Below are 16883 nucleotides of genomic sequence, written 5' to 3' on the forward strand. Positions count from 1 at the left end.
ACCCTTTTCCGGCTGAGAACCATGGCCTCAGATTTGGAGGTGCTGATCCTCATTCCCGCTGCTTCACACTCGGCTGCGAACCGTTCCAGTGCGAGCTGGAGGCCCTCACCCGATGAAGCCAACAGAACCACATCATCCGCAAAAAGCAGATGACGTGAAATATATTATTATTATATTAATGAAATAATTATGTATTTTAAATACAGTTGGAAAATGCTTCAAACATTGATAAGAAGAATCCACACAATAAAACAAACAAACAAACAAACATGTCCCAACAAGCAATTTAAGACAGGACAGCTTTACTGTCAGTGTGCGAGGACAAAGTTACAGCAAACATCCCTCCTGGAATGAGGCATGTGATTAGCAAAATATGAAAAGACATTATTTATCATCCAACAAAAGGTTTAAGATTTAACATTGGATCTCTAACTCTTTCTCTCTCTCTCTCTCTCTCTCACACACACACACACACACACACACACACACACACACACACACACACTAACAAATCAGCTAAAAACATTAAGCTTGGTGGTTTTCATGTGACCATCATGAGGCTTATGCGCAAGTTCACTAAGGAAGCTCTGTAGTCACACGTCTGTCTGCTTCCCGGGTGTTTGGCAGCTAATGTAAGTTTTACATCACTTCCACTTTCCCATGCTTGTCAAGCTGGTTGTGACATCACGGGTCTAGTCCAATCAGCACTCAGCCCTCCTTCTTTAGGCCAATCAGCCTTCACTCCATGTACTTAAAATCTCACTGCGCATCTGTGATTCTTCTTTTCAGATGCCTTCGTACAACCCACCTCCTCCCCATCGCCACCACCTTTCACTCATCTCTGTCAGGCGCCATTCAAGCCTCCATCTTCATCTCCACCACCAGCATCTATACTCTGGGGGTCCTTCCCTAATCGCTATCACAGCTGTGATTGTGTTCTGCTGCGCTGGACCATCGGAGTCTAACCACCAATGCATGAACTAGACGCGTGGTTTCTCTCTCTCTGTCTTTAGCTGTTGGTCACATTTATTTGCAAGTCAGCTGTAGGTTGATGATCCTAAACTATTTCAGCCGTCACACGCTGATGTTGAACTCCACCCGCTGCATCATATCTGCACCTAAATGGCAACTTGAAACAATACTTAAATCTTCATTTCATACATGTAAAGTGACACAATGCATCATTAATGATATATCAGCATCAATGATAACTGAATAATAATAATAACCTGTCGGTAAACTATTAACATAATCACATCAGTGGTTTATAACACAAAGATGTTTTTAATCTCCAGTCACATCAACAATACATTTGTTCAGCACTGCTCAAAATTCAGTCTTCCTGCTGCTTCTGATGAGAACATCAGGTTGTTGTCTTGGTGATTTCTCTCAAACGCTCCTTCGTTTCTGACCTCGCTGCCCTCTGCTGTGAATAAAGATGCTTCAGTCCTTCAATGAAAATAAGAAATAGTTTTATTTGATCACATGATTAAAGTACTCTGAGAAATAGCCTGGACAGAGGAAAGTGAGCAAAGTGTTTAAGTGTTTGTGGTTGGTGTTAGATTAGGCTTGAAATTAAAATGATAACAGAGGACTATGGACACTTATTAGAAGAAATGAAAAATGAAAATAAAAAAGAGCCCGAAGGAAGATTAAAAAATGTCAACAGTGCAGAAAAACAGTATAAAGAGTGACTTACTCCTGACTGTCTCTGATCTTAGTTTCAGATGTCTTATTTATCTTGAGATTCCTGTGTGAAAAACGGAAAAATTTTAAAACAGTTAAAGCTGCAGAAACATTTACAGGGAGTGCAGAATTATTAGGCAAGTTGTATTTTTGAGGAATAATGTTATTATTGAACAACAACCATGTTCTCAATGAACCCAAAAAACTCATTAATATCAAAGCTGAATGTTTGTGGAAGTAGTTTTTAGTTTGTTTTTAGTTTTAGCTATTTTAGGGGGATATCTGTGTGTGCAGGTGACTATTACTGTGCATAATTATTAGGCAACTTAACAAAAAACAAATATATACCCATTTCAATTATTTATTTTTACCAGTGAAACCAATATAACATCTCCACATTCACAAATATACATTTCTGACATTCAAAAACAAATCAGCGACCAATATAGCCACCTTTCTTTGCAAGGACACTCAAAAGCCTGCCATCCATGGATTCTGTCAGTGTTTTGATCTGTTCACCATCAACATTGCGTGCAGCAGCAACCACAGCCTCCCAGACACTGTTCAGAGAGGTGTACTGTTTTGCCTCCTTGTAAATCTCACATTTGATGATGGACCACAGGTTCTCAATGGGGTTCAGATCAGGTGAACAAGGAGGCCATGTCATTAGTTTTTCTTCTTTCATACCCTTTCTTGCCAGCCACGCTGTGGAGTACTTGGACGCGTGTGATGGAGCATTGTCCTGCATGAAAATCATGTTTTTCTTGAAGGATGCAGACTTCTTCCTGTACCACTGCTTGAAGAAGGTGTCTTCCAGAAACTGGTAGTAGGACTGGGAGCTGAGCTTGACTCCATCCTCAACCCGAAAAGGCCCCACAAGCTCATCTTTGATGATACCAGCCCAAACCAGTACTCCACCTCCACCTTGCTGGCGTCTGAGTCGGACTGGAGCTCTCTGCCCTTTACCAATCCAGCCACGGGCCCATCCATCTGGCCCATCAAGACTCACTCTCATGTCATCAGTCCATAAAACCTTAGAAAAACCAGTCTTGAGATATTTCTTGGCCCAGTCTTGACGTTTCAGCTTGTGTGTCTTGTTCAGTGGTGGTCGTCTTTCAGCCTTTCTTACCTTGGCCATGTCTCTGAGTATTGCACACCTTGTGCTTTTGGGCACTCCAGTGATGTTGCAGCTCTGAAATATGGCCAAACTGGTGGCAAGTGGCATCTTGGCAGCTGCACGCTTGACTTTTCTCAGTTCATGGGCAGTTATTTTGCGCCTTGGTTTTTCCACACGCTTCTTGTGACCCTGTTGACTATTTTGAATGAAACGCTTGATTGTTCGATGATCACGCTTCAGAAGCTTTGCAATTTTGAGACTGCTGCATCCCTCTGCAAGATATCTCACTATTTTTGACTTTTCTGAGCCTGTCAAGTCCTTCTTTTGACCCATTTTGCCAAAGGAAAGGACGTTGCCTAATAATTATGCACACCTGATATAGGGTGTTGATGTCATTAGACCACACCCCTTCTCATTACAGAGATGCACATCACCTAATATGCTTAATTGGTAGTAGGCTTTCGAGCCTATACAGCTTGAAGTAAGACAACATGCATGAAGAGGATGATGTGGACAAAATACTCATTTGCCTAATAATTCTGCACTCCCTGTATCAGGAGAAAATGCAACACAGACACGTTTTAATAGGATTACCTGTTGTGAGATTTTGTTCTATGATGGACAAAGATGAGTGCAGCAACACAACTAAAGGCAACCAGCAACACAGAGGACAGAATGACTGAAATTCTGATTGCTTTTGAGAAAACAGAGGAAAGAAGGAAAAATTAATTCAAACATAAAATAAAAAAAGATGGAAAAAAACTGAACTCAAAAACATACAAATGTGAATTCACCTAAATTTCTGCGCTTAGATCCAAAGTCTTCATCTAGACCTGGAAAAAAAAGGAAACATTACAATCACAGTGTAATCATCAATTATAAATCAGTGACTTTAAAAGAGTTTCTCACCATCACCATCACCATCATCATCATCATCATCATCACCATCACCACTACCATCATCAGGAATCATCACCATCACCTCTCTGTGAGGAGCAGAGAGCACTCGTGCTGCACATCCCACCTGTGTGCTGTGTTTACGTGAACCTGAGAGCACAGCTGTAGTGGTGACAGTGAATGTAGCGTTGGTGTTGGACACACTGACAGTGTTGTGCTGTGAGAAGCTGAGGTCTTGTTGTGAGACACTCAGTGTTACAGTGGGAGCAGGTCGACCAGTGGCTGAACAGGAAACAACCCACTCTTCAGTAGAGTTTGACTCTCTGACATCAACAACAGGTTCATGCAGCTCTGTGAAGGATCAGGAAATATCATCACATCACTATATTATTTTTAGTCTCCTCTTGTTGGTTAAAGAAGGTAAAAGTTCTTACCATAAACTCGGAGGCAGGTTCTACCTGTGAAGGCTCCTTCAGGATAAGTGTTAAACAGACAGCGATAGCATCCTTCATCCTGCTCTGTTACATTCCTGATGACTATGGAGCAATTCTGTAGTCCAGTGTATTTAAACTCAACTTTATTTGTAAAGCCATCATTCACTCTCTGACCAAAGTACTTGTTGTAGGTGGCAACATTTGTCTCCACATCACGTGAGATTTTCTGCCATGTGACCTGAAGGACGTCTTTAGTCTCTAAGAGCTGACAGCTGAATTCAGCATCTTCTCCCACTGCTGCCAGCACAGTCTGCTGTGTTTGGATCACTGCTGTTAGAGCTGCACAAACAAATAGACATGTGAGGCATGAGCACCAAGTGTGTGTCTGCTACTTATCAGCTGCAATAAAACCTGTAGGCATCTCACTGTAAAGTTTTTCATAATCACGTTTTGAGTGTATTTTCGATTTCTTATGTTATATTGGAAGTCTGTTTACTTCTTGTTTGGTTATTATTAGTAAGGAGTTAGTTGAGTTTCAGTCTAGTTTAGGTTTTATCTATGTCCCCGTGTTTGTCAGTCTTTTTCTGTATTTTGTGTCAGTCTTTCATGTGTTTCTTGTCTGCGTGTTTCAGGTTATCAAGCTTGTCTTCTCGTGTCCAGTCTCTCCAGCTTTCCTGCTTTATTTCGAGGAGTCCAGTGTTTCCATGTTCAGTGTGTTTTGTTTTACTTCCCCTTGTGGCGTAATGTTCATTTGTATCAGCCGTGTCTCCACTTCCCTCGTTACCTTTGTTTGGATTATTTCATAGTTATGTTGGTTGCATGTTCCTGTCCAGTTTCATGTCCATGTCCGTTGTCATCATCTTCATAGATAGTTTTAGTTTTTCCCAGTTTAGGTTTTAGTTTTGTTTCGCCCTAATGTCATCTTGCCTGGTTTTCTGTTTTTTGTGTCAGCCACAATAAAGGCTCACTTTTGGTTAAACTTCAGCACATTTCTCCTGCGCCTGCTTTTGAGTCCGTTCCCTAAACACACGGCCGCTCAGCTGTGTCAAAGGTTAAAAACGTTGCCCCTTCAGTGGTCCTCTAGAAGTCTGGGGCCCGGTTCTCCTTCATGCTTGCTTCATAGGGTTTTTTTTAATTAATTTGTGCTTCGTACACAACAGCATTGGTACAATTAATGTTAAATATTCTTTTATTCTCCTCAACTCTAAAACTATACTAAAATATAACGACAGCATCCATCTTGTCATAAAACGACTAAACAGCTGATACATGAACAAAATAACTCACAAGCTTTCAAATTTGAGCATTTTTATTTCCTTGAAATCAGGTTGCCCTCATGTAAATGTGTTTATTTACATTCATTCAAGGAGCTCCCAGGTGTTAAATTCAAACAGGACACCTGACAAACAAAAAATGTCATATTTAACGATATGTTCACATTTAATAATATCCAGAGTACCTTTTAGTTAGAATCACTGCCTTGTGGTAGGTTTGCCTCAGCCAAATGGTTAAGGTGTGGTTTACATCCATGTCTGTCCACTTATGGTACAGTATACACATGTAGTCAGTTATAGCCAAACACCTTTGATTACTGAATTACGTTCACTTCATTAATGAAGTGAATGTAATTCACATTTGTCTGAACATTTGTCTGAGATTAACTCTTTGGGGTCTTTACCTTACAATATAACATACTTGACTGTTTAAGTGGTGCCACATGATTAAAACTGAACAGATCTAAAGAAGATGTTCCTGAACTTTGGGTTTATTCGAACAGGACGGATGGATAACCACAGAACTTTTCCCCATATGATAACTAAAACACAAAATAAATTAAGACAGATTACTGTCCCAAACTTAAAGATAAAAGTTCATTTACTGGACTTGTTTTGTCAGTGAAGAGCAAAGTACAATTAGAAGTGCTTGTTCTGATGAAAAGTTAAACTGTAGCAGCGTAGTGAATAAGGATCTGTGTCCACGAATCCTCAGCAGTGACAACACTTACATCATAGTTCAAAATCCTTAATCTTTCACATCTTTCTCTCCACGGGGTTCAAATGCTCTTAGCTGTTTAAGTAGAGGAAAAAGTCTGACATATTTCACGGCCAATTAAATGTTAGACAAGGCTCTGAAAACGAGGTTACGGTTACAAACAAAAACCTCTGCTTGTGCGCACAGACCCTAAATCACAATAAATAAGACAATAGTAAGACAAATTACTACAAAGTGACACCAGAGGCTGGAGAAGAGCAAGCATAAAGTGACACATTGTGTGTGCACAATTTCTCTTGTTACCACTCTTCATATACCAGTGTGACAAAGTCCTGAATGCAGCCTGCATGTTAGTCCATCAAGGTCCATCTGAGCTTTAAATAAATCTCAGGCTCAGCCATTGAGACTAGTCGCAATTTATTCTGAGGAAAAAAAGAGAAACAACAACACATTTTTAAAAAGTTTGTATTTTTATAATTTTTTTACTTTGAACATAAACAACAGAAACAAAAAAAGGATTAGGGCTGTGCGATATGACGATATATATCAGATGACGATATAAAAATTTATATCGTTTCATATTATACACTATTGTTTGTTTTGTGCTGTTGCAAAATAAACTGTTTACGGCAATATTTTTTTCATGGTTTTGATGGTCACTGTAGTTACTATATTATTTCTTAAAGTCCTCTCCTTCTCTTATACTTACAATAACCACACTATGGACGGACACGTGACTGTTTTTACGCGTACTTTCGTTACCAACAATGACGGTAAAACCATCGTGTGGCTGCACCGTCCACTTGTTTATTTTTCATATAAACCTTTCACAATAAAGCTCAAGTTTCTGTTGAGACTTTTCAAAATAAACTGAAATGATATACATTATTCTCAAACATAAAATTTCAGAATATGCATCAAACAAATGACCTCAAATAAAAACATCAAGTAACTATAAATGGCGCTTACAGTCACCACGCAGATGAAGGCACAGAGAATACCAGCATGGCCAGCAAGGATGAGGCAGAACCAGCTAGCTCCAAACAGAAGGACCAGTCAAAACAAATCGAGGACCTTATTGTTAAACGAGAGGCTACCTCTGTAGCATGGACATGGTTTGGTTATGAAAAGTCTGACACGCCCCAGAAAACTGTACTATGCAAATTATGCCACAAACTGGTCCCCACCACCACTCAAACACGACAAACCTCTTTAACCACCTACACAAGAATCACATGAAAGAGTTTCGAGAGAGTTTACGAATGAAAAGCAAAAAAGAGTCGTCAGGTGCTCAAAATAATCCTTAGACTCAAACGTTAGAACAGGCTTTTCCTCGCAGCACGCCGTGTAATAAATACTCAGAAAGAAAATGGCGGCCGTTTAAACTCATGTCTAAAAATGTATAGTTTCACGCATTGATCAAAACACTCGACTCCAGGTCGAAACAGGACCCCAGCTGAAAACACTTCACATAAGTCGAGTTGCCCGAGAATCACAGAATTTACAGAAAATGCACTATTTTGTGATATATATCGTTATCAGGAGAGAAATGTCTTATATTGGGATGTGAGATTTTGGTCATATCACGCAGCCCTACAAAGGATTATAATTCATGTAGAGTTGCATACACATAACACCATTCTGTTGCAACAAAAGCAGTTTATAATTAAAGTAACATACATACCTTGAAAAACTAAATCAACCACAACATTAAACTCACCTTGTTTCTGTAGAGAAGGTGATCAGGGTTTTTCTTCATTTCCTGAGACCAGCTGCTCTGGATCATCACCAGCTTGTATCTTCGTCTTTTTTTTCACACGGGGAAGTCTTTCCTTTTCTTGGCCATTGCTCTGCACTGGAAAACCAAAGTGTGTGATCAAAGGTGAAATAAGGGATATTTTTCCACTGCAGGACTTAGAGTGCTTCAAGTAGTGATAGCTGTTGATCCATTTCTCAAATAATCTGTAAGGATCTGGATTTTTAAGAAAGATACAAATATCTCTGCTTATATTTGGCTAAAAGCTTGATATAGACACAACAGTTTATAATATGTCAGGATCCCCCACAAGGCATATAAAGCCCCTGCACACCAGCACTGCGCTTACATTATAGTTCAATCAATAAATAGTTATTATTGATTTATTATTGAATTCTTTTAGTAATAATTATTAGTATTTAATCACATTAGCACAGTGGGTAACAAAAATATTCCACATACTAGAAATGCTGCTCAACATTTCATAAATTACATTTTCAACAAATGTTGGAGTAAAAACACAGTTACAGGGAAAATGTGTCTGTCTGTAAATATTAACTAAACATTTCTATGTGCTACAAAATAGACATAATTGTAAATGTGCTGAGGTGAAACTATACTTTCAATAATATTACCACTACAGCCTGCTAACCACCGAAATAATCTATGCTGGTCAGCTAGCTAAAAGTCTTTACTTTAGCAGCCCAAATCAGAGGCTAACATTAGTAATACCCAGAGAGACACAGACAGCTAACTATAATATTTATGAAAACTGGTTCAGCCACTGAAGGACAAAACCGGTGGTATCACAGTAAAAATTATTTTTAACATTAATTAAAATGGAAAGCTTAAGTCATGTTAAACCTAACTAACGATTATTTAAAAAATGAGTCAGCAAAATATTCCTGACTTGTCTGGAGACAGCCGAAACCAGTTAACAAATAAATTAACAATTCTTTCTAAATAAAAATACGTGGTCTTTTGAAAAACATTATTTTAATAAAAGAAAACATGAGTTTTAATACTTACCACAGAGATTTTAAGGCTCTTGCACTTACTTTTCACTCCTTTTCGGGTTCTTTTTCCCCACAATGCATTGCAGTAGTTGAGACATACAGAAAAATACCTGTAAATGACTAATACGGAAAATTCCTTCACGTTTATACAGTAGATTGTACTGTATTTTTTTTTTTACAGTGTATAACAATCAAGTGGACCAGTACAGCATAAGGTCCACTTGGGAAAATAAATCTGTTGGCCATTTTTCTTGGCTTTCAGACAGTAATTCTGATTACTACAGTTCTGGACAGGACAGGGAAAAAATAATGATAATAGTAATTCTTAGTTGTAGTATGAAAATGGCCTATCTCATATTTTGTTATCTAACATAAAAAGTGGGAATCAATTAAACATTATGTTTTTACAAAATGAACAATACTCATACTGTACCAAACATCTCCTGACTGCTGAAGATTTTAATGAATACTAGAATGGTGTATTGGGTATACTCCAGTGATAATGTTGTAGAGTAAAAAAAAAATATGGGAAGAGAAAATTAATTAACAAACATGTTCATTAAACCAGTATTAAGAACAGTTTTTTCTTCCGTGTGGAGCATCAGCTGCAGTAAACGCTTAATGAAAATAATCCATATTCACAGAAATAAAATCTAATGTCTCCACTGTTCGTATAGAATCTCTCATGGCTTCAGATGAAAAACAAAAATCATACTTGTGACCTCTTTGAGATCAGTTTCTAATAATTACGAGTGAAACGTTTTTTCTTCACCCATCCACAAAACAGCTTTAAAAACAAAACGGAGAATAGTGAACACAGCTTACCTTCAGAACAGACCATTAGAAGAGAAAGCAAATATACAATTGCACCATCCGCCATGCTGTAAAGAGAGTAACACGAGCTGTTTCTATAGTGTGCGTTTGGTATTTTAAAGACATAAAAAGAAAATTACATTAAGTGGTTCTTACATATGAGGTGGGGGGGATTCCACGCAGTTGTGGAATTTTTCTGTGTTGTTTTTGCTCACGTGTAGTGTTGGCTCATTTTTTAGAAACTTTATTTCACCACAGCAGCAAGTTTATTTATCCCAGGTAGATAAAAATAACCCATATTCAGTCTGTAGTGAACGTTCCGATGTATTATTAGGGGCAAATTAAGAAGAAAAAAAAAATTGATGTTGAGAATAAAGTTCAAATCATGACATGCCTACAACGCCTTGGGATTGTCACGAGGTGTTCTCTGTGAAGAAAAACCCCTTCTAAAACCGGAAGATCAGTGGAGGATTCAAGGCAATAGAGAATATAAAAACTAAGTTTCTAAAAAATAAATTATTTCACATGAAAACAACAATAAAATCCCCGCAGGGGCAAGGCTCCGAACTCCGCTATCCTGTGCTCAACGTTCGTGTCTCCTGTCTCGTTGTCTCCCGAGATAGGACGTCCTTCTGTCACTGAACTGCTCACCACTGAGGCTGTTTCTCAAGACTAAATACAAAATCTACAGGAATTATGTACAGATTTAGTTCTTTATTATAAATGATCAGGATAGTGATGGTAAATTTGATTCTTTTTACTGAATTGAGTTTTAATGAGTCACTCACCAAAGTGAATCGGATTTTTTGAGTCATTTGATTCACTGAGTCAGTTGACCAAAGAGTGCAAAAAATGTACATTTTCACTCAAACTTAATTTGTTTCTCTTTTCATGTAAATCCTACTGCTAAGATGAATGATTCTAAAAGAAAACAACTATTATATAGAGCAAAAAAGAGCAAAAACATTTCTAAAATTAAGCAATTTCCTATCAAAATTGCTTAATAAACATTTATTTATTTTTATTTTATTTTGTTTTATTTTTATTTTATTAGTATTTTCCTTAAATGTGTTAAATATATATTTTCTCATCTAAATGTCCACTGAGCTGTGAGCCAGGGGGCAGTAATGCGCCTTAACATTCGTTGCCAACCAAGAAGAAGAAGAAGCTGTGAGCCAAGAGGGAGGGGGTGAGTGAGTGAGTGATTCGTTCGCTCTATGGTCGTGTCCAAATTCATGGGCTGCATCCTCCTGAGGCCGCATTTGTAGACCGATTACGGCATAGCGACGCGCCGAAGGCTGTCCAAATTCGTAGACTCCTCCGAATGCAGCCGACAAATGCGTCCTCCTTTTCCCCGAATTTGAAGGATGGGTCGGGTGTGTCCTTCGTGGCCTACCATATCCCAGAATTCATAGTGCGGCCCAGCCAAACTCCAGTTTCCAACAATGGCGGCCGCTACTAAGTTTTAAAATTACTCATACTAATCTTTCTGGGTCACAAAATAAACTTTTAACACATTTTCAGGCGAGAAAGTAGTTGTGTAAACATCAAATATCTGCTCGGTTTATCAAGATATCGCATATTTGCAAAAGTGCTTCGACGTTTTCGGAGGCATCTGCTACCCACCAGCTCGATAGCTCGCCGGGAGCTCGAGGGTTACTGATGCGGCCGAGAACGGCACAACTCCCGGCACATCATTTTCAGATCACCGTGGACTTTCGCTGCTCGGGTTAAACGTGATATATAAGTGACTTAGACAACCTAAAAATGTTATTGTTGGGCTTTTTTCAGTGTTTTGTTTGTTCGTCAGTAAATCGGTTTGGCTGAGATTAAAGTTATTAGATTAGATAAAATAAAACTTTATTAATCCCCCGGGTGGGTTCCTCCTTGGTTTTTACACAGCTGACTAAACGTCAAACAGAAAACTGATTAAACAGAAGTATGAGACAGTCGAGAATTTACGCCAGTGTCCCGTTATATTTTAGATAGCAAGGAGCAGACGGCTGAGTTTATTAAACTCCACCGAGACAGCAGTGACGCTAATCAGAAGGCTAGACCGTCCAATTTCACGGCCGTTTACTTCCGGCCTACCCGACCTTCTGAGGACCCGGCCCACGTAGACTGCGAAGGCCGGGTCCTCAGGAGGATGCAGCCCATAAATTTGATTCAGCACAGGAAGGAGGGGGTGAGTAGCTCAAATGTGCTGTTAGCATGTTAGCAGAGCAATGCTACTGTGAACCGAGGAGCTATTTTCTTGATATGAGCTTCTACTCAGGTTTTTTTCTTCCATTTAAGAGCAGAAATTTTTTTGTTACGATACTGGATGTTGTGTTTTTCTCCACAATTTCAATTATAAGCTAAATACATTGCTGCTAACAGCAACAGGGATGAGTCACTGAGTCAGTTGGGCTTGTGAATCATGATTCATGAGTTAGTAAAGTGATTCTCGAGTATTGAACGATTTGTTCATGATTCGCGCATCACTAATTCAGACGTTATTCTAAGTTTCGCAAACCGTTACTAAATCCGGCCCCAGATACTACTCTTAGAGCTGAATTTAATTTTCCACTTAAGTTGCAGACTTGCATTTTTTTTCATTGGCTGACAATACTGGAATATTTCAGTCAGCTGGTTCCCATTATCGGACATCACGTGCACAGAGACTGCGTCATCTCAGGGTTTTTTCTCTTTCCTCTGCCACAGGTCTGAGTCTCTCCCTCCCTCTCTCTCTCTCTCTCTCTCTCTTTCACACACACATGCACACACACACACGCTATCACTCGTGTTTCGCGGACTTACCCGGAAACTTCCTCTTGCAGTTTCCTGTCTAGTTGCTTAGTTTAGTTTCTCAGAACTAGATTTGCGTGGGCAGCCTGAAACTGATGACTTATTGTGTGGTTGGTTCGCGGTCTGCTTCTTGTTTACATTTTGGCTGGGGCACCCATCTCTGTTTCTTTGTTTTTCTTCGTCCATTTTTAGTAACTATCGCTAAAAGCTTGTTGCATCTGTCCTTTGGGACATTAAGCATCATCGTACAACAACACGTTTTCCAACACAAGCTGACTCTTGCCTGGAAAGATCGAGCGCTGATGTCTCCTGACATACGAAAATTTAGGCAGACTGACAGTCAGCTGCTTCTTTCTGTTGTCAAAATGGAGTCAGAGGTTCGATTTAAATCAGACTAGTTTGCTTTTTTTGGCTGGCTGTACTGACATGCTGCAATAGTATTTTAATTTGAGGCTTTTGGTCTCATCCTTGTTGAACGTAAAATTTAAGTAACGTCACTCCGAGTCTTTAATAAGCTGCCAATTTGAGAAACTTTACAGCACGTTAGTCATTATTATCCCCTATTCACTGTACAGCGGAACATCCCGAAGCACTTCAGGCTTATTAACACTCTGAGCCAGAGTTTAACAAGCTTAATTCTGTGCTGCTGTTTCTGTTGCAGTCCTAAATTTTAGTGTTACAATATAACAGTAGCACCCAACCCAACACCACAACTGAAGGGTGTCATGATCTGGATGTATGACTGGAAAATTTCTAGTGATGGGATTTCCGGCTCTTTTTAGAGAACCGGCTCTTTCGGCTCCCAAACCTGTGCTCAACCTCAAGAGGAAAACCTCTTGAGGTTGTTTTGTTGCTTTAATTAATTTATTATTAACAACAACATAAAATTATGCACAAAAGGAATTACTAATGTAAAAAAACCCTGTGGTTTTATTTATATATGTTTATATATAAATATATGCGGTGGCCCCTTGAGACAAAGCACGTACAAACTCCAAAACACATTTCTAGCTTTAACTGAACTTCCAAATCAGAGCTACCTAGATCACTTAAATTACACAATTGAAAGCATAGGTGTATTGTTTGTGAATTTATACACAAGCACTCATATATATTCAAATAATTTAAAAAATGTTCATTTACCTGTTACTACCACACACTACCACACAACACTGCGCCTAGCATCCTGGAGCACTTCTGTTGTGTTTTGTACGTACTTCGGAGTTTTTAACTGTTTTGGAGTTTTTACGTGCTTTGTCTGTAGGGGCCACCGTAAATATAGTTTTATTTATTCACTCCACATAAAATGTAATAAATAAATCATATGATACAATAACCAGCTATTTACATTTCAACTTTTAACTATTTAATTTTCAGCTTTTTCCTTTTAAACAAATTTAAAGTGAAACAACACAAAACATTGCAAACCAACACACAATTAAATATAAATTAAAATATGAAAACTAAAAGAACATGCATATTCTCTGTCATATAGGCCTGCATGAATAAACTTTCTGAATCCTTTATCATCCGCAACCGAAAATAGTTGTGGATGATTACTATACCTTTCTAATGTGACGTTGTTGTCCCTGGCTCTCTTTCTCTGTCTCTCCCTCCAGCTCTGTTCCTGTGCTACTGCTAATGTAACTACTGCCCCTCCCACCTCTTCCCAGCGCAAAGCACAAGGCTCGCATGCGTGCGGAGTGAAGCGGAAAAAAAGTGCGAGAGGGTGAGAGAAAGAAAAACAAAAATCCACGGCTCCCAATAAGGAACCAGCTCGCCTCGTTCACTTCAAAGACTTGGCTCTAAGAGCCGTTTCATTCACGACCGACACATCACAAAAAATTTCATCAGGCACCTGAGTTCCTTGGTCTGCACCCCTGGGCGGAGCCAGCATCTCTCCTGCAATCCCGCACACCTGAAGCTGATTCTGGGTAATAAGGTTGAGGTTTTAAGGTCCACTCAGACTCTCCTTTGCCGCCAGTTTGTCATCGACTTCACGTTGGTGTCTGTTTTGGCAGTAGGTTTTGACTAGTGATGGCCAAATGAAGCTTTCTGAAGCACTGAAGCTTGTATCGAAAAACGGTTCATTACTCGAAGCTTTTCAACACAGTCCTCTCTGGTGACATCTGGTGGCCAGAAATATGAAGCGCAGCTTGAATCCACAAAATAAAACCAACTGCTTCATTATGATTGCCCACTCTACAGAGTGGAATTCTGTCTGATATTGGGCCGCTGTTGTGTTGCTTTGAACGTGTATTCTTTGGTGGTTAAAAAAATGTGTTTTATTTGTTTAATAAATAATTTTGATCAGTAAACTCTCCTTGTTTAAACATGCGCCATGGTTTGGTCTTCCTTTGCTTGTGACTTCTTGATGTTGGTAAATACAATAATTGAAAAATACCACATTACATATAATATACATATAATAAGGTACAACACATTATGGAGTAGGCTTCTGCTGTGAGGTCCTGCCTCCATGCACTTGTGCATGTGCTAGACGGGTATATTTATAAATAATATTATATTAGGGAAATTTTCCAAGACATATTTTTGACCTGGGGGTAGAATTGATTGTGAACTGGAAAGGGAAAATGCTTATGAACTTGCAAATTAAAAACAAATTAAAAAGTAGCCCTTTTTCATTTTTATTTAAGAAGAGAATTTGTTCTAGTGTGTGATGGCCGAACCTGTTCCTTTTCGTGAAGATAATTTGTCCTGCCTTAAGGAACATCCCTTCACACAGATGCAGTTATACAGTCTAACTGGGCCCCACAAACTATCAGATAAAGAGAATAAATGAATTCAATTGCTGCACATTTGGCAGACTAACATTTTCAGATTAATTAAACAATAAAATATATATATTTTTACAACATTACAAGTAAAGAGTCAAGTGGAAGTTTTTCTAAAGTTATTTAATGATATTTATATTATGGAAGCAGATTTTTGACATTTTACTTTTTTCCCGTTTTCAGATCAAATAAACACCCACAAAACAAAAGCAAACAGCCAGAACACAAAGCTGGAAAACCCACCCGATTGACAAAAATCAACTCAAAATAGTCCCACACAACAGAACCTCCTCTATTCCTCGCTGGCTCCAAATCTCTCAGTGGAATGATCAGTGGTTCGCTATCTGTCACCATCAAAACACTCCACAAACCTAACACACTATTGTTTTGTTTTGCACAAAAGGGAAATGCAATGAGGAGCGTTGTCATGAAGCTTTTCCTCAAGCTGCCTCCACTGAGTGAGCAGCGGCACCCTCTGCAGTTTGTGTGTGGGAGTGCAAAATCTTACAGCACCTGGTATTCCCAGGCGGTCTCCCATCCAAGTACTGACCAGGCCCGACCCTGCTTAGCTTCCGAGATCAGACGAGATCGGGCGCGTTCAGGGTGGTGTGGCCGTAAGCGAGGGACTGCTTGACAAACAGCCTCTTTATACATGCTGTGATGACGCAGTCATGCTTAGGTTTTTATGTCCTGTATATAAGTTGAATTGTCCAAAGCACAAAAATGTTGGACTTCCAAATGGTCCTAACACACTGTGTGCTCTGTGTCACTTTAACACTGTGCTGTGAGAAAGTAACATGTGTTATTATGGTGACGTTACCGCGGGAAAAGCATTTTTGCAGCTCAGTGTTGAAGCTGCAGTTCACAACAAAGGTTTGCATGTTTTCGCTGTAACATGTGAAGCTTAGTACAATCCTATATTTTAAAGTGCGTGACATTTGCCAAGTATAAAAGGTCTTTTATAGCGGGTTTCCCTCGCTTACGGCCATACCACCCTGAACACGCCCGATCTCGTCTGATCTCGGAAGCTAAGCAGGGTCGGGCCTGGTCAGTACTTGGATGGGAGACCGCCTGGGAATACCAGGTGCTGTAAGCTTTTGCACTCCCACACACAAACTGCAGAGGGCGCCGCTGCTCACTCAGTGGAGGCAGCTTGAGGAAAAGCTTCATGACAACGCTCCTCATTGCATTTCCCTTTTGTGCAAAACAAAACAAAAGAACAGCAGGAACGAAATATTTAGGAAATACACAAACTTATTTATTCTGTAAATGTAGAGAATGTCTACGGCTAGTCCGTCTGGGCTCAATAGTGAGGAACTCGTTAACCTTGTAGCGTGCAGCGGGCACAGTGTCAACCTGACACTCTTGTGCAACGAGTTTTAACTCTTATTGGCTGCCGACTGCGGCCCCGAAGAATACTGAATAAATGCGCATCAGTGTGCTACCCTGAGCAGGGAACACGATATCATGGAGTTTCTAACATGGAGCAAGGTGAAGGTGACGCGACTATGCAGGACCGCCCCTGGTTACCTTCAGAGATCAGATGAGAACAGGCTGGTATGGCCGTAAGTGAGAGGCTTCCTCGACAAC

General features: G+C 39.5%; 1 protein-coding gene across 4 annotated transcripts; it reads right to left on the reverse strand.

The window, feature by feature from the left end:
* Positions 1–1264: 1264 nt before the first annotated feature.
* LOC309700997 (OX-2 membrane glycoprotein-like) lies at positions 1265–14768 on the reverse strand. 4 transcript variants are annotated; one of them, XM_082524956.1, is made up of 8 exons: positions 14357–14768; positions 9724–9779; positions 4135–4473; positions 3713–4051; positions 3598–3636; positions 3398–3497; positions 1700–1750; positions 1265–1449 (listed from the first exon to the last, which is right to left on the reverse strand). In XM_082524956.1, exons 2-8 carry the CDS (start codon positions 9776–9778, stop codon positions 1317–1319), a joined length of 1056 nt encoding a protein of 351 aa, XP_082381082.1. In that variant the 5' UTR covers position 9779; positions 14357–14768; the 3' UTR covers positions 1265–1316. The 4 variants fall into 4 exon arrangements, with proteins under 4 accessions (XP_082381082.1, XP_082381084.1, XP_082381083.1 ...); XM_082524958.1 differs by lacking the exon at positions 14357–14768 and adding an exon at positions 14064–14348 and having other exon boundaries at positions 3725–4051; XM_082524957.1 differs by lacking the exon at positions 14357–14768 and adding an exon at positions 14064–14348 and having other exon boundaries at positions 3719–4051.
* Positions 14769–16883: the final 2115 nt, after the last annotated feature.

Source organism: Aulonocara stuartgranti (assembly GCF_965226115.1).
Source record: "Aulonocara stuartgranti genome assembly, chromosome: 23".
Classification (NCBI taxonomy): domain Eukaryota; kingdom Metazoa; phylum Chordata; class Actinopteri; order Cichliformes; family Cichlidae; genus Aulonocara; species Aulonocara stuartgranti.